The sequence below is a fragment of the Leucopleurus acutus genome (assembly GCF_964270905.1).
Source record: "Leucopleurus acutus genome assembly, chromosome: 2".
NCBI classification, from domain to species: Eukaryota; Metazoa; Chordata; class Mammalia; order Artiodactyla; family Delphinidae; genus Leucopleurus; species Leucopleurus acutus.
Genome location: NC_139143.1, coordinates 27,313,711 through 27,339,978, shown reverse-complemented (window position 1 = coordinate 27,339,978; position 26,268 = coordinate 27,313,711). Strand labels below are relative to the sequence as shown.

The following is a 26,268-nucleotide window of genomic DNA, read 5'->3' as shown; positions in this document are numbered from 1 at the left end:
CAGAGCCTGCTCCGGTTACATTCACCCTTCCAGGGGACTGATTTGCTCTTGTCTGGACTGAACGTGTCACCTCAAAGAGCCAAGCTGTCAGGGACTGGTAAATACTGTGCGGTGGAGTCAGACACACCTGGACTCCTACTCCCACCCAGGGAGAAGGAAAGGCCTTTCTACAGCTGACTCAAGAATCTTGTAAGCCAAGTCAATAAAATGGGTCTGAGCAGAGTCCAGGGCGGGGCTCCTGGGCCAGGTCTGGAGGCCAGCCCAGCTTTCCTACCCATTAACCTATTTTGCCTAACACCCAGCCCCGCCTTGGGAGAGGCCGGGTACTGTGCAGCCTCTGGGAATACTGACTGCCACGCCAGGCCAGGCATTGCCACTTAGGAGGTACAAATTCTTTTCCAAACAACCGACACTTTGACCTGTTAATCGAGAGCTTTCTCCTGTTTGAGGTGAAGGCCACATGGGGTAACTTGGAAAGTCTACCCAAAGAGGTGGAGGAAAAATGTATCATGCCTTCATTTCTCAAAACTCTCCACATATCCACCCAGCCCTCCCTCCAACTGCTGCCTGCTTACACACTTTCCCATTCTCTCCACTCCAAAACCTACCCAGGGAGACTCCCGAGGGACTTGGGGTGGGCATGTTACCTGGTACTGGTGAGGGGCTTCTCCATTCTCAGACGGCTTGCCCAGACCGCTTCTAGGAGCAGTGCCTGGGCTGATTACCTGGACTCGTGCCAGGGAGGAGCCCAGAGTCAAAACACAGCCTAGTGCAAACAGTATAGCAACTGTGAGATACCAGTGTCATTCTGGAACTCCACCTGGATGCTTAACAAAGTATAACGTGGCCGTAGGGTAATCTTTCCAAGGTAGTGCTTGGAAGCTGGATGGGCGCCTAAGAAAGCTGTATCGCCCACTCCTGTGCACTCAGAAATGTCATTTGTTCTCTATTACAGTGCCAGTTATTCTTCTTATGACCTAATCCCCTGCTGTTATTTACTATTCAGGGATCAGTCATATTATTCCAGACGCAGGGCAGGTCTAGACAGCCTGTGGTTTTTATGAAAATTAGAGCTCCCTGAGGTCCTGTTTGCATAGACAGACAGATCCGCCCTGCTTAGGGCACTTGCCTTTTGCACGAGCTAGACAGCAAGGTCCCCACTGGCCCCCACACACTCCACACTGATCCCAACTCTGTCGAAGTCATGGCTCCTATAATTCCCCTCACCTGGAACCTCTTCCCCATTCTAGTTACTTGCCCAAGCCCTAGACACCCCTCCCTCTTTTGTAGCCCACTGACCTTTTATTCAGATCACAATTTCAGCACATAAAGAGCATTATGAGGACAAGGCCTGCTTCCTGGTCACCTTTGTATCTGCAGAACCTAGCAGTGTGCAGAGTACGTTACGTACATTCAATAAATGCTGGTTGGAATGGAGGCATAGTTTAAGTTTCCATTCACCATCTGACACATGTTTGGCAAGCTACTTCATGCAGACCTATGCACTACTTTCTACTGACTCTTCTTGAATTCTTCTGGCACCTACCAAGTGCTCAGAACCTGTGGAGGTCCCAAAAGACCCCACATACCGCAGACTCTAGAGTCATCCTCTCAACAGGGGTCACCTTCCTGTGTTCTGTTTCCTGGAGAATGGCAGCCTTCTTCCCAATGCCTGAAGCCTCGGCCTTGTCTTGGACCCCTCCTTCTTTTTCACTCTCAACACTCTCTCTTAACAGTGATCTCAGTCAGACCTCTCCTCTCATCCACATTTCTACCACAAAGTCCAGAGCTTCCCCACATAGTACATTACTACGATTGTCTCCTGACCAGCCTTTCTACTTCTAGTCAGATTGTCCTCAAATTTGTTTTCCATACGGCCACCAGCAAAATCTTTCTAAAATAAAAATTGCGTTTGTCACAAATCTTAAAGATCCTACAAAGATTCCCTATTACCTACCTCGGTGGTTCTCAACCTTTCAGACAAACCCTCCCTTTGTTTATAACAAATATTTTGCAATGTCCCTGATACTCTTCTGAAATAAAATCTGTAAATAACATAATCCAACAACACGTAATTTTAAAATATCAATATAATGCTATAACCATAATCTAAAAGGAAAGTAATTAATTATAAAAGAAGATTTATTTCAAAATGTAAGATCTGGGGCTTCCCTGGTGGCGCAGTGGTTGAGAGTCCGCCTGCTGATGCAGGGGATGAGGGTTCGTGCCCCTGCCCGGGAAGATCCCACATGCCGCGGAGCAGCTGAGCCCGTGTACCATTGTCGCTGAGCCTGTGTGTCCAGAGCCTGTGCTCTGCAATGGGAGAGGCCACAACAGTGAGAGGCCCACGTACCACAAAAAAAAAAAAAAAAAGTAAGATTTGGACACCACTAGCCCTCAGCCCCTCCCCCTGACACCACTGTGTTTCAGCTGCACACACCCAGCTCACCTCACGCCTCAGAAGACTCCCCCTCCCTCTCCACCTCATTCACTCATGCTTGTGCTTCCAAACTTCCTCACAACCCAGCCCTCCCAGGCAGGGCTACAGCCCCTCCTCTAGGTTTACAAGCACCTTGTGCTTTGACCTTCACAGTGCTTCTTATATACTTAATTTTAGCCCCTATATACTTAATTATCAGAGTTTCTTTAAACATTGTGAAAGTTTGTAAAAATATCTAAAGTAGAAAAAATAGTATAAGGAACCCCCATTTACCCATTTCCATCTTTCAACAATTATCAACATTTGACCCACTGGTTTTATATATTCTCTTATTTGTTTTTTTCTGATATTGTGAACCTAATACCTGACATGTCAAGTATTTCTTTATGAATCCTGAAAACTAAATCCTGAAAAATGGATGACAAAAGACACTCCTATCAAGAGATTCCAAAGGTTTTATGAGCTTTGTGCCAGGAACTGGGGATAAAGACTGAATGTATTTTTTATGATACCACAGCTGGTTTTCTTCTGTAAAGAACTAATCATAATAATTGCTTTTCTCTCACCCCCTTACTGTTCCCACTAGTATATTCATTGCTCATCAAGGAAAGGACCTCCATGGCTATTACCCTGGGCAGCTTGCAAGAGTTCATTATGCTTATATGTGAAGATTATCTCCCAGGTGAGACACCTTCCTAAATCTTAATGTTGAAAAATTTCACTAAAGTTAGAATAATAAATGAAAAAAGGGGAATCACAATTTGTAATGATAATAATAACAATTATTATTGTTCAGTGGATGGAAAAATTTGGAAGGAAATGCAGCAATATGCTAACAATGGTTTTTCATGAATGGTGAGATTATTGATATTTGTATTTCATTTTTTATCTTTTTCTCTATTTTCCAGATTTTTTGTAATGAACATATATCACTTTTGTAATTAGCAATAAATATAAAATTTTATTAAATCATCAAAGAAATTTAAGAAACACCATGAGTTTAGCATTTTCACTCAGTCAAATAATAATCTTCTTGAGAGTCAGTTTCCTTCTCAATAAAATTACAAATTTGGTCTAAATGGTTTCTGCCTTTCTGCAGGTGATTTTAACAAAAAGGGGAAAAGAGTAGGTACCTCAATGCTATTTTCTAGTTTTGGGAGGCTGGAAACCACAGCAGTTGATAACAGCAATTTGAGTAACTTATGAAAAGTTTGATCTTAGGCAGTTTTCATTCCTTCTGAGTATCAGTGACTTCTCTGTTAAATAAAATAATTGATATAAAATTCTAGAACATGGTAAGCACTCAAAATAGGATTGCTATTATTTTGAGTTCATCATCTAGTATATTTTACAAACTTCTTTTCTTCTCTTAATTTCCTTTGATGTAGTCACCTCCTGATTATTCTCCAAGCAAAGAAAAGGGAGCCATGGCAACTATAAAGCAGCACACAGTCTGAACTTAATAGGTGACCAATCTGGAAGTAGCTTTAGCTTTTTAAATCCTGATTCAGTTTAATAAATAAGATGTAGCCCAGAGAAGTGACATGTCTTGCCTGAGGTGTAGTTGGTTGGTGTAAAAGCTGGGACGTGAGTTGATCCAATTTTCTGATTGCTGTTCAAGGCTCTTGGTTCTAACTCAAATACATTCTTACATCAAACTCTTGTTAGGGCCATGTTCTTTGCCAGAGGATAAACAAGGAAGGAAACAACAGAACTTCACTGCCAGAAGCCAGTTCCACAGGGCACTCTCCACGTGTGTTCTGTGGACTCTGACCATTCCCCCAACTCCAGTGCTTCACCCTCCTCCTAACACAGGACACTCGGGCAAAGGGAACCTTGACTCTGACAAGACTTGTGCCTGCCCAAGATTAGTCTTAGGGGGAAAACTTAGTGCAAATGCCAATCAATGACTTTATTAAACTTCTGGTTAAGAATAAGAATAAGGGGGCTTCCCTGGTGGCGCAGTGGTTGAGGGTCCGCCTGCAGATGTAGGGGACACAGGTTCGTGCCCCAGTCTGGGAAGATCCCACATGCCGCGGAGCGGCTGGGCCCGTGAGCCATAGCCGCTGAGCCTGCGTGTCCGGAGCCAAGGAGGCACACCACAATCAGGTTTTTACCCAAGTATGTAAACATAATGTGTTATGATTAAACAGTGTCAGTCATCACATTTCAGTGTGATTAATTATGGTTATACAATCAAGTTAGATGACGTCCTACTCAAAATGATTGGATTTAGATATTCTTAAATCTCACCCAACATTTAATATTTTTCACATCTCTAGCAGCTCACCTCATCTACTTTACGGTTTAAAATACATGTTTATTAAAACATTTAGAAACGCTGATAATCAAAAAAAATTTTTTTAATTATCCATCATGTCATTACCCATAGACAGATAATCATGTAGAATCTTCCAGATCTACAAAAATAGAATGAGATGGCATTTTGAAACACTTTTTCTCCCAGTTTTACTGAGATATAGTTTACATATAACATTGTATTAGTTTAAGGTATACAACATAATGATTTTTATATATGTACATATTGCAAAAAGATTACTATAATAAGTTTATTAATACCCATCACCACATATAGTTACAATTTTTTTCTTGAGATAAGAACTTTTAAGATCTATTTCTCTCAACAACTTTCAAATATAGTATATAGCATTGTTGACAATAGTCACCATGCAGTACATTACATTCCCAGAACTTATTTTATATCTGAAATTTTGTACCTTTTGACCATCTTCGCCCATTTCCGCCACCCCCTAAACCTCACCTTTGGCAATCACTATTTTGTTTTCTGTTTTTATGAATTCAGCTTTTTTTAGATTCCACATATAAGTGAGAACATACAGTATTTGTATTTCTCTGCCTAACTTATTTCACTTAGCATAATACCCTCAAGGTCCATCCATGTTGTCACAAATGGCAGGCTTTTCTTCTTTTTTTTTTTTTTTTTGGTGGCTTTATTTTTTTTTTAACATCTTTATTGGAGTATAATTGCTTTACAGTCAGTTTCTGCTTTATAATAAAGTGAATCAGCTATACATATACATATATCCCCTTATCTCCTCCCTCTTACGTCTCTCTCCCACCCACCCTATCCCACCCCTCTAGGTGGTCACAAAGCACCAAGCTGCTCTCCCTGCGCTATGCGGCTGCTTCCCACTAGCTATCTATTTTACATTTGGTAGCGTACATATGTCCATGCCACTCTCTCACTTCATCCCAGCTTACCCTTCCCCCTCCCCGTGTCCTGAAGTTCATTCTCTACATCTGCGTCTTTATTCCTGTCCTGCCCCTAGGTTCCTCAGAACCTTTTTTTTTTTTTTTTTTAGATTCCATATATATGTGTTAGCATACAGTATTTGTTTTTCTCTTTCTGACTTACTTCACTCTGTATGACAGACTCTAGGTCCATCTGCCTCACTACAAATAACTCAATTTCGTTTCTTTTTATGACTAATATTCCATCATATATATGTGCCACATCTTCTTTATCCATTCATCTGTCGATGGACACTAGGGTTGCTTCCATGTCCTGGTTATTCTAAATAGTGCTGCAATGAACATTGTGGTACATGACTCTTTTTGAATTATGGTTTTCTTAGGGTATATGCCCAGTAGTGGGGTTGCTTGGTCATAAGGTAGTTCTATTTTTCGTTTTTTAAGGAACCTCCATACTGTTCTCCATAGTGGCTGTATCAATTTACATTCTCGCCAACAGTGCAAGAGGATTCCCTTTTCTCCACACTCTCTCCAGCATTTATTGTTTGTAGATTTTTTTTTACATCTTTATTGGAGTATAATTGCTTTACAATGGTATGTTATTTTCTGCTTTATAACAAAGTGAATCAGTTATACATATACATATGTTCCCATATCTCTTCCCTCTTGCGTCTCCCTCCCTCCTTGTTTGTAGATTTTTTGATGATGGCCATTCTGACTGGTGAGAGGTGATACCTCATTGTAGTTTTAATTTGCATTTCTCTAATAATAAGTGATGTTGAGCATCTTTTCATGTGTTTGTTAGCCATCTGTATATCTTCTTTGGAGAAATGTCTATTTAGGTCTTCTGCCCATTTTTGGATTAGGTTGTTTGTTTTTTGGATATTGAGCTGCATGAGCTGCTTGTAAATTTTGGAAATTAATCCTCTGTCAGTTGCTTCAATTGCAAATATTTTCTCGCATTCTGAGGGTTGCCTTTTCAACTTGTTTATGGTTTCCTTTGCTGTGAAAAAGCTTTTAAGTTTCATTAGGTCCCATTTCTTTATTTTTGTTTTTATGTTCATTTCTCTAGGAGGTGGGTCAAAAAGGATCTTGCTGTGATTTGTGTCATGGAGTGTTCTGCCTATGTTTTCCTCTAAGAGTTTGATATTGTCTGGCCTTACATTTAGGTCTTTAATCCATTTTGAGTTTATTTTTGTGTATGGTGTTAGGGAGTGTTCTAATTTCATTCTTTTATATGTAGCTGTCCAGTTTTCCCAGCACCAATTATTGAAGAGGCTGTCTTTTCTCCATTGTATATTCTTCCCTCATTTATCAAAGATAAGGTGACCATAAGTGCATGGGTTTATCTCTGGGCTTTCTATCCTGTTCCATTGATCTATATTTCTCTTTTTGTGCCAGTGCCATACTGTCTTGATTACTGTAGCTTTGCAGCATAGTCTGAAGTCAGGGAGCCTGATTTCTCCAGCTCCATTTTTATTTCTCAAGATTGCTTTTGCTATTGGGGGTCTTTTGTGTTTCCATACAAATTGTGAAATTTTTTGTTCTAGTTCTGTGAAAAATGTCATTGGTAGTTTGATAAGGATTGCATTGAATCTGTAGATTGTTTTAGGTAGTATAGTCATTTCCACAATGTTGATTCTTCCAGTCCAAGAACATGGTATATCTCTCCATCTATTTGTACCATATTTAATTTCTTTCATCAATGTCATAGTTTTCTGCATACAGGTCTTTTGTCTCCTTAGGTAGGTTTATTCCTAGGTATTTTATTCTTTTTGTTGCAATGGTAAATGTGAATGTTTCCTTAATTTCTCTTTCAGATTTTTCATCATTAGTGTATAGGAATGCGAGAGATTTCTGTGCATTAATTTTGTATCTTGCTACTTTACCGAATTCATTGATTAGCACAAGTAGTTTTCTGGTAGCATCTTTAGGAGTCTCTATGTATAGTATCATGTCATCTGCAAACAGTGACAGCATCACTCTTCTTTTCTGATTTGGATTCCTTTTATTTCTTTTACTTCTCTGATTGCTGGGGCTAAAACTTCCAAAACTGTTGAATAATAATGCTGAGAGTGGACAATCTTGTCTTGTTGCTGATCTTAGTGGAAATGGTTTCAGTTTTTCACCATTGAGAACGATGTTGGTTATGGGTTTGTCATATATGGCCTTTATTATGTTGAGGTAAGTTCACTCTATGCCTACTTTCTGGAGGGTTTCTATCATAGATTGGTGGTGAATTTGTTGAAAGTTTTTTCTGCATCTATTGAGATGATCATATGGTTTTTCTCCTTCAATTTGTTAATATGGTGTATCACATTGATTGATTTGTGTATATAGAAGAACGCTTGCATTCCTGGGATAAATACCAATTGATCACGATGTATGATCCTTTTAATGTATTGTTGGATTCTGTTTGCTAGTATTTTGTTGAGGTTTTTTGCAACTGGGTTCATCATTGTTATTGGCCTGTAGTTTTCTTTCTTTGTGATATATTTGTCTGGTTTTGGTATCAAGGTGATGGTGGCCTCATTGAATGAGTTTGGGAGTGTTCCTCCCTCTGCTATATTTTGGAAGAGTTTGAGAAGGATAGGTGTTAACTCCTCTCTAAATGTTTGATAGAATTCGCCTGTGTAGCCATCTGGTCCTGGGCTTTTGTTTGTTGGAAAATTTTTAATCACAGTCTCATTTTCAGTGTTTGTGATTGGTCTCTTTATATTTTCTATTTCTTCCTGGTTCAGTCTCATAAGGTTGTGCTTTGCTAAGAATTTGTCCATTTCTTCCAGGTTGTCCATTTTATTGGCATATAATTGCTTGTAATAATCTCTCATGATCCTTTGTATTTCTGCAGTGTCAGTTGTTAGTTCTCCTTTTTCATTTCTAATTCTATTGATTTGAGTCTTCTCCCTTTTTTTCATGATGAGTCTGGCTAATGGTTTATCAATTTTGTTTATCTACTCAAAGAACCAGCTTTTAGTTTTATTGATGTTTGCTATCACTCCCTTCATTTCTTTTTCACTTATTTCTGATCTGATCTTTATGATTTCTTCCCTTCTGCTAATTTTGGGGGTTTTTTGTTCTTCTTTCTCTAGTTGCTTTAGGTGTAATGTTAAGTTGTTTATTTGAGATGTTTCTTGAGGTTGGATTGTATTGTTATAAACTTCCCTCTTAGAACTGTTTTTGCTGCATCCCATAAGTTTTGGGTCGTTGTGTTTTCATTGTCATTTGTTTCTAGGTATTTTTTGATTTCCTCTTTGATTTCTTCAGTGTACTCTTGATTATTAAGTAGTGTATTGTTTACCCTCCATGTGTTTGTATTTTTTACAGATTTTTTCCTGTAACTAATATCTAATCTCATAGTGTTGTGGTTGGAAAAGATACTTGATCAATTTCAATTTTCTTAAGTTTACTGAGGTTTCATTTGGGACCCAAGATATGATCTATCCTGGAGAATGTTCCATGAGCACTTGAGAAGAAAGTGTATTCTGCTGTTTTTAGATGGAATGTCCTGTAAATATCAATTAACTCCATCTTGTTTAATGTATCACTTAAACCTTGTGTTTCCTTATTTATTTTCATTCTGGATGATCTGTCCATTGGTGAAAGTGGGGTGTTAAAGTCCCCTACTATGATTATGTTACTGTTGATTTCCCCTTTTATGGCTGTTAGCATTTGCCTTATGTATTGAGGTGCTCCTATGTTGGAGCACCTCAGTGCTCCAGCAGTTGTTGTATCTTCTTCTTGGATTGACCCCTTGATCATTATCTAGTGTCCTTCTTTGTCTTTTGTAATAGTCATTATTTTAAAGCCTATTTTGTCTAATATGAGAGTTGCTACTCCAGCTTTCTTTTGATTTCCATTCGCATGGAATATCTTTTTCCATCCCCTCACTTTCAGTCTGTATGTGTCCCTAGGTCTGAAGTGGGTCTCTTGTAGACAGCATATATATGGGTATTGTTTTTGTATCCATTCAGCTAGTCGATGTCTTTGGGTGGGAGCATTTAAACCATTTACATTTAAGGTAGTTATCAATATGTATGTTCCTATTACCATTTTCTTAATTGTTTTGGGTTTGTTATTGTAGGTCTTTTCCTTCTCTTGTGTTTTCTGCCTAGAGAAGTTCCTTTAGCATTTGTTGTAAAGCTGGTTTGGTGGTGCTGAATTTTCTTAACTTTTGCTTGTCTGTAAAGTTTTTAATTTCTCCATCAAATCTGAATGAGATCCTTGCTGGGTAGAGTAACCTTAGTTGTAGGTTTTTCCCTTTCATCACTTTAAATATGTCCTGCCACTCCCTTGTGGCTTGCAGAGTTTCTGCTGAAAGGTCAGCTGTTAACCTTATGAGGATTCCTTTGTATGTTATTTGTTGTTTTACCCCCTTGCTGCTTTTAATATTTTTTATTTGTTTTTAATTTTTGATATTTTGATTAATATGTGTCTTTGCGTGTTTCTCCTTGGATTTCTCCTGTATGGGACTCTCTGTGCTTCCTGAACTTCATTGACTATTTCCTTTCCCATATTAGGGAAGTTTTCAACTGTAATCTCTTCAAATATTTTCTCAGTCCCTTTCTTTTTCTCTTCAACTTCTGAGACCCCTATAATTCAAATGTTGGTGTGTTTGATGTTGTCCCAGAGACCTCTGAGAATGTCCTCAATTCTTTTCATTCTTTTTCCTTTATTCTTCTCTGCGGTAGTTATTTCCACTATTTTATCTTCCAGATCACTTATCTGTTCTTATGCTTCAGTTATTCTGCTATTGATTCCTTCCAGAGAATTTTTAATTTCATTTATTGTGTTGTTCATCATTGTTTATTTGCTCTTTAGTTCTTCTAGGTCCTTGTTAAATGTTTCATGTATTTTCTCCATCCTATTTCCAAGATTTTGGATCATCTTTACTATCATTACTCTGAATTCTTTCTAAGGTAGACTGCCTATTTCCTCTTCATTTGTTTGGTTTGGTGGGTTTTTACCCTGCTCCTTCATCTGCTGCATATTTCTCTGTCTTCTCTTTTTGCTTAACTTACTGTGTTTGGGGTCTCCTTTTCACAGGCTGCAGGTTCATAGTTCCCTTTGTTTTTGTGTCTGTCCCTATTGGCTAAGGTTGGTTCAGTAGGTTGTGTAGGCTTCCTGGTAGAGGGGACTGGTGCCTGTGTTCTGGTGGATGAGGCTGAATCTTGTCTTTCTGGTGGACAGGACCACATCGGGTGGTGTGTTTTAGGGTATCTGTGACCTTATTATGATTTTAGGCAGCCTCTCTGCTAATGGATGGGGTTGTGTTCCTGTCTTGGTAGTTGTTTGGCATGGGCTGTCCAGCACTGGAGCTTGCTGGTCATTGAGCCAAGCTGGGTCTTAGCATTGAGATGGAGATCTCTGGGAGAGCTTTCTTTGTTTGATATTACCTGGAGCCAGGAGGTCTCTGGTGGACCAATGTCCTCTACTCGGCTCTCCCACCTCAGAGAGACAGGCCTGACACCTGACTGGAACATCAAGACCCTGTCAGCCACACTGCTCAGAAGAAAAGGGAGTAAGAAAGAAAGAAAGAAAGAAAGAAAGAAAGAAAGAAAGAAAGAAAGAAGGAAAGAAGGAAAGAAAGATGGAAAGAAGGAAAAAAAGAAAGAAAAGAGAGAGAAGAGAGAAAAGAAAATTATTAAATTAAAAAATTATTAAAAAGTAATAAAGAAAAAAGAAAGAAGAGAGCAATCAAACCAAAAAACAAATCCACCAATGATAACAAGCACTAAAGCCATACTAAAAAAAAAAAAAACAGAAAGAATTCTAAGACAAATGGTAAAAACAAAGCTATACAGACAAAATCACACAAAGAAGCATACACATACACACTCACAAAAAGAGAAAAAGGAAAAAAATATACGTATCTATATATTAAACAAGAAAGGAAGAGAGCAACCAAATCTATAAACAAATCTACCAGTGATAGTAATCTCTAAATACTAAACTAAGATAAACATAAAACCAGAAACATATTAGATGCAGAAAGCAAACCCCAAGTCTACAGTTGCTCCCAAAGTCCACCGCCTCAATTTTGGAATGACTCGTTGTCTATTCAGGTATTCCAGAGATGCAGGGTACATCAAGTTGATTGTGGAGATTTAATCCGCTGCTCCTGAGGCTGCTGGGAGAGATTTCCCTTTCTCTTCTTTGTTTGCACAGCTGCTCAGGTTCAACTTTGGATTTGGCCCTGCCTCTGCATGTAGGTCACCTGAGAACATCTATTCTTTGCTCAGACAGGACAAGGTTAAAGGAGCAGCTGATTAGGGGGCTCTGGCTCACTGAGGCTAGGGGGAAGGGAGGGGTAGGGGATGCATGGCAAACTTGCGGTGGCAGATGCCAGTGTGACATTGTACCAGCCTGAGGCATGCTCTCCTGGGGAGTGCTTTATTAATCCCCTCTCTTGTGCACCCCGAAACAGTGGTGTCTTGCCTCTTAGGCAGATCCAGACATTTTCCTGGACTCCCTCCCAGCTAGCTGTGGCACACTAGCCCCCTTCAGGCTGTGTTCACATGGTCAACTCCAGTCCTCTCCCTGGGATCCGACCTCCGAAGCCCGAGACTCAGCTCCCAGCCCCCACCTGCCCCGGCGGGTGAGCAGACAAGCCTCTCAGGCTGGTGAGTGCTGGTCAGCACTGATCCTCTATGCAGGAATCTCTCCACTTTGCCCTCTGCACCCCTGTTGCACTCTCCTCTGTAGCTCCAAACCTTCCACGCCCGCCACCCCCCATCTCCACCAGTGTAGGGGCTTCCTAGTGTGTGGAAACTTTTCCTCCTTCACAGCTCCCTCCCAGAGGTGCATGTCCCATCCCTATTCTTTTGTCTCTGATTTTTCTTTTGCCCTACCCAGGTACATGGGGAGTTTCTTGCCTTTGGGGAAGCCTGAGGTCTTCTTCCAGCATTCAGTAGGTGTTCTGTAGGAGTTGTTTCACATGTAGATGTATTTCTGATGTATTTGTAGGGAGGAAGGTGATCTCCACGTCTTACTCCTCCACCATCTTGAAGGTCTCTCCAGGCTTTTCTTCTTTTTTAGGCTGAATAGTATTTCATGGTATATACATATATATATATACACACACAATGAATACTCTTATATTTAATTAATATAATTATTAGATTTAATATTGATTAATTATAATTAATAATTATATTAATATATCATATATAGTCCACATAGTTTTATCTATTCATTTGTCAATGGACACTTAGGTTGTTTCAATGTGTTGGTCATTGTAAATAATGCTGCAATGAACATGGGAGTGCAGATATCTTTCTGAGATAGTGATTTTGTTTCCTTTGGATAAATACCCAGAAGTGGAATTGCTGGATCATATGGTGGTTCTATTTTTAGTTTTTTGAGGAATTTCCATACTGTTTTCCATAGTGCCTATAACCAATTTACATTCCCACCAACAGTGCATGAGGATTTCTTTTTCTCCACATCCTTGCTAACACTTGCTATTTGTAGTCTTTTTTTTTTTTTTTTTTGTGCGGTACGTGGGCCTCTCACTGTTGTGGCCTCTCCCATTGTGGAGCACAGGCTCCGGACGCGCAGGCTCAGTGGCCATGGCTCACGGGCCCAGCTGCTCCGCGGCATGTGGGATCTTCCCGGACTGGGGCATGAACCTGTGTCCCCTGCATTGGCAGGCGGACCCTCAACTACTGCGCCACCAGGGAAACCCTATTTGTAGTCTTTCTGATGATAGCCACTCTGACAGGTGTGAGGTGATATCTCACTGTGGTTTTGATTTGCATTTTTCTAATGAGTAGTGATACTGAGCACATTTTCATGTACCTGTTGGCCATCTACAAGTCTTTTGTGGAAAAAAAAAGTCTATTCAGTCCCTCTGCCAATTTTTTAATTGAATAGGTTTTCTGGTTTGTTTTATATTCCTTTTGGGGTTTTTTTGTTGTTGTTGTTATTGAGTGGTATGAATTCTTTACATATTTTGGATATTAACTCCTTATCAGATATATGGTTGATAATTATTTTTTCCCATTCTGTAGGTTGCTGTTTCATTTTGTTGATGGTTTCCTTTGCTATGCAGAAGCTTTTTAGTTTGATGTTTATTTATTTTTGTTTTTGTTGCCTGTTTTTGGTGTCAAATCCAAAAAATCATTGCCAACGCTGATGTCAAAATCTTACTCCCTGTGTTTTCTTCTAAGAGTTTTATGATTTCAGGTCTTACATTAAAATCTTTAACTCATTTTGTGAATGGTATAAGATAGGGATCTGGTTTCATTCTGTTGAATGTGGCTGTCCAATTTTCCCAGCACACTTTACTGAAGAGACTATTCTTTTCCCATTGTATACTTTGGCTCATTTGTCATAAATTAATTGACTGTATATGCTTTGGTTTATTTATGGGCTCACTATTCTGTTCCATTAATCTATGTGTCCATTTATATGCCAATACTATACTATTTTTGATTATTATAGCTTCGTAATACAGTTTAAAATCAGGAAATGTGATATCTCCAGCCTTGTTCTTCTTCCTCAGGACTGCTTTGGCTATCTGGGGTCTTTGGTGATTCCATATAAATTTTAGAATTGTTTGTTTGATTTCTATGAAAACATGCCATTGGAATTTTGATAGGCATTGCATTGAATCTGTAGATTGCTTTGATAGTGTGGAAATTTTTACAATATTAATACTTCCAATGTATGAGCATGGAATATCTTTCCATTTATTTGTGTTTTCTTCCATTTCTTTCATCAGTGTCTTATATCTACAGTACACAGGTCTTTCACCTCCTTGGTTAAATTATTTCTGAGTACTTTGTTGTTTTGATGAAATTGAAAATGGGATTGTTTTCTTAATTTCTCTGCCAGATAATTCATTTTTAGTGTATAGAAGAAACACAATAGATATTTTTATATTAATTTTGTATCCTGCAAATTTACTGAATTTATTTATTAGTTCTAACAGCTATTTGATAACATTTTTAGGGCTTTTTATATATAAGATCATGTGATCTGCAAATAAATGCAGTTTTATTTCTTCCTTTCCTATTTGGATACGTTTTATTTCTTTTTCTTGCCTAATTACTCTGGATAGGACTTTCAATACTATGTTGAATAAAAGTGGAGACAGTGGACATCCTTGTCTGGTTCCTGATCTTAGAGGAAAAGCATGTCATCATTGAGTATGATGTGCGCTGTGGGCTTGTCATATATGGCCTTTATTATGTTGGAGTATGTTCCCTCTATACCCAGTTTGTTGAAAGTTTTAATCATAAATGGATGCTGAATTTTGTCAAATGCTTCTTGTGTATCTGTCAAAATGATAACATGAATTTTCTCTTTTATTCTGTTAATGTGGTGTATCACATTGATTGATTTGTGGATGTTGAATCATCCTTGTATCCCTGGAATAAACCCCACTTGATCATGTTGTATGAGCCTTTTAATGTCTTGTTGAATTCTGTTTGCTAATATTTTGTTGATTGAAACCATTTTTTGTATAACAGCTTTATTGAGATAATTCATACCATACAATTCATCCATTTAAAGTGTACAATTCAGTTGAAATCTTTCTTTAAATATAATATATTGTGGACTTTTTTTCCATTTCAAATATTATAATTCTACAGCATCACTTTAATGGTGGCATGGTATTTCTGTATATCTCTGTATCATTGTCTAAATAATTCCCTATCTTTTTCCGCATGAAAGTTGTTTCCACTCCTTTTATTATCATAAAAATACTTTGACAAGAATTCTTAGAGCTAAGTCTTTGTTGATATTCCTAAATTCTGGGTTTCTAGGACAAAATATATACACAGTTTAAAGGTTTAATACATATCACCAAAGTCTTCTCAAACAAGTTGCAAAGTGAATGTATACTCCCACAAGTATGTGAAGATATTCCACCACTACATTTTGATTCTTCTTTACCTTTACCTTCATAGGGTGCTCATCTGAGTGGAGGGTACAAGAAGGTTGTAACCAATTTCAGGTTCATCAAACACCAATATGCACCATAATGGTTAGTCTGGACAAAAGAAAGCATTAGTTCCTTGAGGGAACCAAATATCTATAGAAAAGTTACATTGCAAAAGGGCATTGGGAAGATCTGGAGTATGGGAAGTAGCCATGCGTAGGCAGATCCAGAGGAAGTTTTGATGCAGGTCACCTTCTGTGACCTGTGATTGGGAAGGAGGAGGGATATTAAAGGGAAGAACAGGGGTCTGGAATCCTTGAACCATCTACCGATAATTTTGCTAGGGCTAGCCTTGGAGTTATGGAGTCTTGCCAATACTATCTTTGTAGCCTCCTGGCCACTTTTAGGGAATGGATTTCAGCTGATGAGAAAGTGGAATGCTTTTCTTCTACTGGATGGGTATTCAGCAAGCTGTTTTTATTTTCATTTAGACCTCTCATAGACTTGGAAATTCCACCTAAGAGAAAAAGTCAGTATCAGCCTCAATTAGACCAACAAACTCTCATTCAATACATTTGTTTTCGAAGACATTCAAAGCCTGCCGAGCCATGGTATAAAGAAACTACGTACCAAAGAGACTATTCTTTGCCATTTTACAAGATGGGTAAGTCAGATCAAGTGTTCTTACTCTCTGAGAGCAAAACCTTGCCTGGGCCACAGATGAGCATCTCCCATGGGCTTGCCGTCTCAGGGAGTATGTCTGGGACCAGTCACGTTGTGGGGGAGGGGGATGCGTGTGTGTCTGGATGCAGGAAGAAGGATTTAGAGAGCTGCCCCCAGACCGCTTCCTCCTTTCCTCCTCCCCTAGCTCCTTGTACAGGAGACTTTAAGACTGAAAATTCATAAATGTCCTTGGTAGGAAGCAAACTTGAGTCTGACCACTCCTCAGAGCACTTTATCACTTGACAAATTTGTTATTGTGCCTAAACATATTGTTAGAGGAATTTTTCCCCCTCATTCTTCTATTTTAAATGGATTTCTGACAATTATTTGATAACTGGAGGTGTGTTTCAAAAATTCTAAATTCCTTATGTAGTATTTCTCCATGCTGCAGCCTGTGTGAGAGTACTGAGGGGCTGAGGCCCCCCACAGATATGACCCTGGGGGGTACACATGGACATGACCTGAAACATTACCTGTATTTCTGTAGTCACTGACACTTTGGATTTTAGTCACGGAATGGATTCCTTTGTTGACAGACTTTCTAAATGAGTAAACCCCAATATTTCTGAGGCTCTGACAGTGTGGCAGGCACATATTTTGTTCTTCTAACAGCTCTCTGAGATAAATGCTATTATTTCTTGGTCACTGTAAACAGTGACCAAGTTGCAGAGACAGTTAATTAACTAGCCCCAAATCACAGTACCTAGGAGAAGCAGAATTCATCCCCAGGCCAAGCTCTGTGCTGGACCTTTAAGCTATATTGCCTCTGTCACAGCTGAGAATCACTTGTACTACTATTTATTCAACAGTTTTCTTTAAAGCGAGCCACTTTTTATCTTAAAATTAAAAATAAGAAAACTAGTAGAAGGATGGTGGGGAGGAATGGGAAGAATCTGCCCTCCTTCTTGTCTCTCCTGAGGAAAGAGCTGCAGCCTGGATGGGATGCCAGAGCAGGGCTGGGACTCAGGTCCTGAGGGAACAGCAAATGACAGCAATCAGAAAGAGTGGGAACCCAGCAGGACCAGGCAGGTCTTGGGGAGTTGAGCCAGGCATAGGGGTGGTAATGAATGAAGCTGGGATTGGGGCCAGAGATTGACTGGAGGAGTGTGGGATAAGGGCAAACCTGGCTTCTGGGGGTGGGGTGAGAGAAGGTTGGAACCTGAGAAGAGAGTGAGCTGAGGGAATGGGGAGGAGGGTGAGAGCTGAGATTAAGTCATTTGGAGGAGGGTGGTAGGAGTTAGGGTCCCACAGGCAGGGGACCTTAGGAGGGTTATGTTGTTGGTTTTTTGTCACATCTTTATTGGAGTATAACTGCTTTATAATGTTGTTAGTTTCTGCTGTATAACAAAGTGAATCAGCTATACGTATACATATATCCCCATATCCCCTCCCTCTTGTAGGAAGGTCATGTTAAAGGGAGCCAGCCGTGGGGTGGGGGGCACTGCCGGGGCTGAGGAGAGCTTGGAAAGAAGGGGTGGTCCGGAAGTGTTAGTGGGACTCCTGTCCCTGTAGAACAGCCGAAGCAGTTTCTTGAGACTGAGTGTGAAATCTGTTTTCCTTTGTATGAGGGACTCTAGGTGGCCTCTAGTTTCCAAAGTGATAGTAAACACTTCTTTACAATTCCTCTGCTATGTGGAAGTCTTGTCAGGCAGACACAAAAGGTTTCTCCCTTGCTTATTTTAGAAGACAATTCCTAATTCTTTCCAAACCTATAGAACAAAGTTAACGTCTAGCAAAGCAAATACCTGGGCTAGGTGCCATGGGAGGAGGTCAAAGTCCAGACTATGAGCTCAGCATCAGGGAGCTCACAAGCTAATTGGAAGATGTGGCAACAGTCAACCTATCAGAGAGTGATTAAGTACCAAGTAGAGCAGCAGGAGTTCAAAGATGAGGTCACTGGGGCCTAGAAGAGCCAGGAAAGCAGCATGCACTAGTGGGGACTAAGCTCGGTCTTGACAGATGAGATGTGCATGGGAAAGAAGAAACGGGGCGACACACCAGAGGCAGCGGGTGAGAAGAAGTTTGGGAGGTGTGTGAGGTCTGGGAGAGCAGCGGGGAATCCAGCTATGAGGACCTGGCTGACTGGGCAAGGCAGAACTAGGAAGTGGGAAGGAAAATGTGGACAGTCAGAGGAGCTGCAGGAGTCTGGAAGGTTGAATTTGGACAATCAGAGCCGTTGTAGGATCAGAGTCCAGGGAGAAACCCAGTCAGCTTCAGAGGATGTTAGTCTGTCAGGCTGCTTAGCATGGGTGGGAGAAGTCACAACTGGCAGGTGAGAAGAGCACCTGGGAGGCCATGGCAGAACCGCGGGATGGAGTAGTGAGAGGCAGTGAACAGAATCCAGACCTTGGAGGGCTACAGGCCTGGCAGATTCTAGCTGCGTGCTGTTGGGCAAGACACTTGACTTTTCTGAACCTTTTTGTGTCTGTAAAATAGAGACTCAAGTCTACGTTTTAGGATACTTGCTAGAATTGAAAATATCTGTCATGTGCCCAAAACTGTGCTAAGTGATTTACTCATACATGTGTCACACTCAGGGTTGCAGTGAGTTGTATTGCCCCCATGAAGTAGGTATTGTTATTAACCTCATTTAGCAGAAGAGGAAATGGAGGCTTAGAGACTTAGAGACCTACTCAAGCAAGCGACTGGTAAGTCATCAGTCTAGGTCATGTCTGGAGATGTCACACTCCCAGACCTTGCTCTTAAAGTGAACTGAGGAAGTTTCATGGGAAATGGGAAGAAAACTCATATGGTAAAGCATCAGGAGAGAGAAAAACGACAGTACTGGTAGAGAATTCACAGGAGAGAAATTAAAGCTAATTGCACAGCCTCCCACTTCTACTGCAAGATTGTTGGTGCCTCTGATAGAAATAATGGTTTTAGGCAGAAGAAGTGTCAAGTTGGGATCTGTATACAATTGAAAATATGGTGCTGGAAAGTGTAGACTAGGCAGCACGAGAAGACAGAATTGGCTAGTGCCCTATTTAGTGAGGTTTGAAGCCTGACTAATTCAAGAGAAGATTTATGTTGAAATATTCATTGCTCCATTCATTGACTCATTGATTGTGTGTATGTTAGTTATCTATTGTGCAGAAACAAATCATTCCAAAACTTAGTGACTTAAAACATCAGTGATGATGCTTTTTATCTCTCATGGTTTTGGTGGGTTAGGATTTGAGAACTGCTCGGGTGGGCAGTTCTGGCTTAGAGTCTTTCTCAAGGTAACAGTCAGTGTCAGTGAGCGCTTCATCCTCTGAAGGCTCAGCTGGGGCTACAGCACCCACCCTCAAGGTGACTCACTCACATGGTTGTCAGGTATGACTACTCACAGGGTTGTCCCAGGCTGGTTGGGGACTGAGGCCTCAATGTTTTTCCAGGTGGGCCTTTCCAGGCTGAGCGTCCTGATGGCATGGCAGTTAGCTTCCCCTAGAATGAGTAATCCGAGATAAAGTTGGGAACTGCAATGCCTTTTATGGCTTAGGTTCAAAAGTCTTAGGTTCAAAAGTCACACAACACTCAGCCCTGAAGCAGTGTGGGAGGAAAGGACCCAAGGCACGGATACCAGGGGGTGAGAATCACTGGGGTCCATCTTGGAAGCTGGCAATCATAAGATGATTCAGTCATTGATTGAGCACCCAGTACAAACTAGACACTGTGCTGTCTGCTGGGGATACAGTGACCGGGATAGACAAGACATCTGCTTTCATGGAGCTGACATTCTGGTGGGGAATATGGAGCATAACGGAGTACTTCTTTTTTTTTTTTTTTCAATTTTAGATTGTAGTAGTGCTGTAAGGGAAGTAAACAGAGTGATGAGTGTAGCCAGGGGATGTTACTTTTAATAGTGCAGTCAGGGAAAACCCCTATGCAGTTTTCGCTGAGTCCTGCAAAATAAGAAAAAATCATGTAAAGAGCATTTCAGGAAAAAGAAACAGTAAGTGCTGAAGCCAGAAAGCTGGAAAGGGCTTGGCATGTTTGAGGAACAGAAAGGAGGCCAGTGTAGTTTGGTGGGTAGTCAGTGAGGGTGAGAGTGGTAAGATGTTTGGATTCTATTCCAAGAACAATGGAAAGACTTGGAATAATTTTGAACAGAGGAGTGGCATACCATCTGTATTTTAAAAAGATCAGTCTGCCTGCCATTAAGACACTGTTTGGAGAGGAACAAGAGGGAGGGTTTGCAGACCAGTGAGGAAACTGTTTAGTAGTTGAGACCAGAGGTGATGGCGGTTCAGACCAGCAGCAAAGACAAAAAGGGACAAATGGGTTCCAGAGATATTTTGGAGCTTACATCAATTGAACTCACTGATAGATTTGATGTCAAGCACATTTTCATTCATTCATACATATTCCTTCAGTAACTAATTTGAGAGCCTAACTATATGCCAATCAGTGTGCAAGGTTTCATCAACACCATGTGAAGCAGAAATAGATACAAAGTTTCTACATTCAAGGAGCTTCGGTGGGGAACCAGCATAGAAATAAGCATAAAATTTCACCTGTCATAAATCCTATGAAGCAGAATTTATGTGGTGCTATAGGACCATATAACAGGTCAGAGAAATGATAAGTTGAGAGCTGAAAGATGAGCTAAAAGTTAACTAGGCAAGGAACAGGGGAAGAGCTTCACAGAGAGTGCAGCATATGCAAAGGCACTGTGGTAAGAGCATGACATGTTTGAAGAACTAAAAAAAAAAAAAAAATGAGTGTGGGGGCTTCCCTGGTGGCGCAGTGGTTGAGAGTCCGCCTGCTGATGCAGGGGACATGGGTTCGTGCCCCGGTCCGGGAAGATCCCACATGCCGCAGGGCGGCTAGGCCTGTGAGCCATGGCTGCTGCGCCTGCGCGTCCGGAGCCTGTGCTCCGCAACGGGAGAGGCCACAGCAGTGAGAGGCCCACGTACCAAAAAAAAAAAAAAGAGTTTTTTGGAGGCCAGAAGTCAAGAAGGATATGGCTAAGGAGATGGCAAGGTCAGAACAAGGAGGGCTTTACAGGCCATTTTCAGGTTTGGGGCTTCTAGCCTGAGATTAATGGGAAACGTTTGAAAAGTTTTAAAGAGGGTGGAGGTGACATGATTAAAATTGCATTTTGAAAAGATGACTCCAACTGTGAGGAAGAAAAAGGGGGCGGGATGGGGAGTAGAGTAGGGCAAAGACTGAATATAAAGGGTCAGGAGGCAATTGCAGGGGTTAGGCTGACAGTTTTTAACCTCAGCTACATCACTTCTAAAACTCCAGATGCCCAGGATATACCCAATACCAATTAAGTCAGAATCTCCTGGTGGGAGGGAGAAGGTCCCAGGCATCAATAATTTATAAAACTTCCAGATAATTCCATTGTGCAGCCAAGTTAGGAACCAGTGCTATAGGCAACTGATGATGGGAGGCAGTGATACCGACCAGGGTTCTTGGCCTTCCCCAATCAGTAGAAATTGACTAGAGGCCAGACCAGAAATTCAGGCAAGGCTTTATTGGGGCTCCTGTGCCCACTGGTCACAGGAGGGACCAAAAACAAGTAACACATTCCCTTGCTGGTTCCCCAACGGGGTGCGCGAGCTAGTTCCTTATATGGGGTGAGGGTAGGGGTGTGTCCAGGGGGGCTGCAGGTATGGCTTAGGTGTTTTTCCCACCCCTTTGGTGGTGGTGTGTGCAGGGGGCATGTCCAATACCCTGCTTTTGCTCTCAGCTCTTCAGAAGTGGCAGTTGGATTTTTTTTGGTCTCTTTGTATCTTGTTGTCCATAATTTGCCCCAACTGTGCCTGCACGCAGTCATTTTTAGTCCCTTATAGTCCCTTTGTATTTTGTTGCTTGGGGATAAGTTCGTCCAGGTGCAAGCACTGCAGCAAAGGGTGCCAGGTTCCAGCTTGTCTCACTTCCCCCTGAGAGACTCTACACGCTTATTCTTTTTTTTTTTAAATCAATTTATTTATTTTAGTTTTGGCTGCACTGGGTCTTCGTCACTGGGTGCGGGCTTTCTCTAGCTGCAGTGAGCAGGGGCTACTCTTCACGGCAGTGGGCGGGCTTCTTATTGCGGTGGACTCTCTTGTTGCGGAACACAGGCTCTAGGCGGGAGGTTCAGTAGTCGTGGCTCATGGGCTCTAGAACGCAGGCTCAGTAGTTGTGGCTCACGGGCTTAGTTGCTCCGCGGCATGTGGGATCTTCCCTGACCAGGGCTCAAACCCATGTCCCCTGCATTGGCAGGCGGATTCTTAACGACTGCGCCACCAGGGAAGCCCTACACCTTTATTCTTAAGGGGTAAGGGGCCGAAGTTCTCTTCTGAAATTTCTTCCTGCTGGACAGGGGCCGCAGACCCTAGCCTACCCTAGAGGTGTATGAGTCCCTCACTGACTGTCCCAAGGACCTGTAAGGACCTGGGCCACTCTCTGCTGGAATGGTTTGAATTCCTTGAGCCATCATGAGACTTACTTCAAACTGTTGGAGCCTAGAAGACACAAATTTAACCAAAAGGTTAAACAAACCAGGGCTAAAAAGGAGGAGAACAACAATAACCATTAAAGGGTTTAGAAAGGAAAGGAACCAGATTAACTTTGGGAGGGTTTCCTTAACTGTTGACCACACAGGGGAGGCTATGTCATCCCTGCCAAGAAGCCATTCTGTTTGGGCGTATACTTTGTTAACCTCAGGGTTAAAGTTTAACATGTTGTTCTATTTTTAGAATGGAAGTTCTGGACCTGTTGGTCCCAGCTCTCCTTCTTGAACCAAAAATTCTTAGTCACAGGTTTACAACAGCAGGGAAGACAACCGAGTAGTAGATAAAATATAGCATAAGTCAGTATGACTGAAAAGAAAAGGGTTATGAGAAAATGAAAACCTCCTGCCAGAAAGTTTTTTATACCTTGTGGAATCCAAGAGAACAAACTAGAGAACAAGTTTTCAATTTCCCCGCCCATATTGAATAGCAAGAATTGGTGATTCATTGTCTGCTGAACCCAGGTGGCTTGTCGAATTTTCTCAATGTTGGTTTCTACCTGGGAAGAGGTGTTGACATATGTGCAAAACAAGAAGTATTGGCAATTGCATATACCCCTCTTTGTTCTGCCAGTAGATGATCGAGGGCCAATCAGTTGTCAAGTACCACCTTGGGCAGGGACTCTAGATCCCTCCCCAGATGGAGAGAATCATGTAGTCCTTTAATAATTTTCCGCTGCTCAAAAGGGATATGAGCAGTTTTTCATGTATGTGCCACCAGCCATCTGTTCTCTTAGTTCTCCCTTTGTCTCGTGCCCTGGTCTCCTTAGAAGTTGAGTATCTAGGTATAACGTTAGAAGGGGTAAGGGATGGGATTAAAGCCGTTTCTGTTCTGGGCATCAGGGCTGTTTCTATGCCTCCCAATCTGCCCTGTTGTTCCCTTGGGTAATTTGAGATTTTTTCCTTTTGGTGCCCGCGGCAGTGAATGACTGCTACTAGTTTTGGTTTTGAGCCGCTTCTATGAGATGTAAACTCTCAGCTCCATATTTCACAGGGGAGTTTTTTTCATTTAAAGTCCTCTTCGTTCCAGATAGCTGCCTAGACATGTAAAACAAGGAAGGCATATTCTGAGTCTGTATATATGTTTATAATTTTTCCTTCCCCTGAGGTTAAGGATCAGGTTAGTTCTATTACCTCAGCCCTCTGGGCTGAGGTGTTAGGCGGCAAAGGTTTTGCTTCTGTAACGCTATAAACACTCACAATAGCATACCCTGTCCTACTGACTCCATCTTTAATGAAACTACTGCCATCAGTAAATCATGCTTTCTCAGGGTTTTCTATGGCCTGGATTGTTAAATCAGGCCTACAGGCATAAACCAGGTCCAGGGTCTTAAGGCAGGAATGTGTTAGTTCTGGGCTTTCTGCGGGCATCTGTGTAGCCGGGTTGAGGGTGTGGCAACTTTTGAGAGTTAGCTCTGGGGAGTCAAGGAGTAAAGCCTGGTACTTAGTAAGGTGGCCTCCAGTTAGCCAATGGTGGCCTTTAATCTCCAGAATCCCTTGTACTTGATGAGGGGTCTGGACTTCCAGCGGCTGTCCAAAGGTAAGCTTGCTAGCTTCTTCCACTAATAAAGCAGTGGCAGCTACAACGCAGAGGCAGCCAGGCCAACCGCGGGCGATGGAATCTAGGTGTTTGGAAACATAGCCTCTAGGCTGAGGGGCTTCTCCTAGTTTTTGTACAAGGAGCCCCCAGAGCTGTCCCCTGCTTTCCAGCTATGTACAAGGTAAATGGCTTTTTTGAATTAGGGAGACCCAGAGCAGGATCTCTGGTGAGGGCCTGTTTGATATTATTAAAAGCCTTTTCTTGTTTTCCCCGTCCAAAGTAATGGTTCCGTATCTGGGCCTTTAGTGGCTTCATATAGAGGCTTAGCCATTAGTCCAAATCCTGGGATCCAAATTCTGCAAAATCCTGCCATGCCTAAGGGAGGACAAAGATTTTTTTTTTTGTCTTTGCAGCACTTAGGCCTAATATAGCTTGTTTTCTATCTGGAGATAACTGTTTACTTCCAGGGTTTATAATATATCCCAGATATTTAACTTGTTGTTGTTTTGAAATCTGTGCCTTTTTCTGGGATATCCTGTAACCCCAGGCCCCAAGGAAATTAAGGACTTCTATGGTATTCTGATCTGAGGCCTCCATGGTGTGGCTGCATATTAATATATCATCCACATACTGTAGAATAGCCTCTTCTTTCAGGTGTATTTCCCTTAGTTCTTTTCCTAGGGCCTGGGTGAACAATTGTGGACTGTCCCAAAACCCCTGAGGCAATACTGTCCAGGTATATTGTTGCATTTGGCCCAAGTGAGGGTTGAAGGCAAACAGATCCTGTAATGAGGGATGAACTGGGATGCAAAAGCAGGCATCCCTGAGGTCAAGCACAGTAAACCATTTGGCATCTCCAGGTTTCTGGACTATATATTGTAAGGACTGTCTACAAGGGGATGTATAGGGACCACTGTATCATTTACTGCTCTAAGGTCTTGTACCATTCAATATTCCCCATCTGGCTTAACAACGGGCAGAATAGGGGTTTTGCATGGAGGCTGACAGGGCAGTAAGAGGCCATGTTTTAAGAATTTATTTATGAGGGTCGCAAACCCTTTTTTGCTTCCAACTTTATGTGATAGTACTTTCTCTTGTTAGGATGAGCGACTTCTGGCTTAAGGCTAATTTTTATAGGTTGGGCATTTATAGCCTTCCCAGGGATTCCTTTGTCCCAAACTGCAGGGTTTAGTGTAGAATATGGCTGGGAATTAGACCCCTGTTCTTCCAGCTGATTTGTCTTAGAGCCAAGAAAAGGGGCTGCCGGGGGTCTCCTAATTGTAATATGGCCCCAAGGGAGGCCAGAAGGTCTCTCCCCTGTAGTGGGGTAGGACACTCAAGCCCAACTGAAAAGCTGCGTGAGATCAAATGCTCTTCACATTGGCAAGGGAGAGGCCCAGTAAAGTAATGGGTGTGAGGCTTTCTGTCAACACCAGTCACTGTACAGCTTTTAGAGGAGAGAAGTCCAGTGTGAGAGATCAGGACAGAGTAAGTGGCTCCCGTGTCAATTAAAAAATTGATTTTCTTACCTGCCATGTTAAGGACCACCAAGGCTCCTCAAAGGAGATAGACATCTTGTGAAGGGGAGCTGCCAGAACCCCCGGGCCACCTCAGTCATCCAGCATGGCCGTATTGGGAGTGGGAGTCCCCGCTTCGCCTTTGGGATAGGAGAAAGTCTCACTTCCAATGACCTGTTTGTTTACAGACTGCGCATGGACCAGGGGCCTTTTTTTTTTTTGGCACTCCTGGGCCCAGTGGTCAGTTGACTTACATTTGAAGTGTTCCCCCTTGCGGGATGGATGGTTAAACTTCCTTGGCCCCTTTAGGTTGCCTTGAGGTTACACGGCATGACAGACAGCAACAGCTATCAGTTTAGCATGAGCCCTGGCCTGCCTGTTTTCACCTTGGGTTCTCTCTTCTTCCTCAGCTTGATCTCGATTATTAAGTACCCCACAGGC

At 41.6% G+C, this 26,268-nt stretch overlaps 1 protein-coding gene across 1 annotated transcript in view; it reads left to right on the top strand.

Annotated features, from left to right (window-relative positions):
- SPMIP3 (sperm microtubule inner protein 3) overlaps nt 1–26,268 on the top strand; it is a gene marked incomplete at both ends in the record, with an annotated part of 32,161 nt that overhangs the window by 987 nt on the left and 4,906 nt on the right. Inside the window, 3 exon segments of the mRNA XM_082856333.1 lie at nt 3,027–3,105; nt 3,109–3,122; nt 16,055–16,227. Of these exon segments, the coding sequence (XP_082712459.1) occupies nt 3,027–3,105; nt 3,109–3,122; nt 16,055–16,227 (266 nt within the window).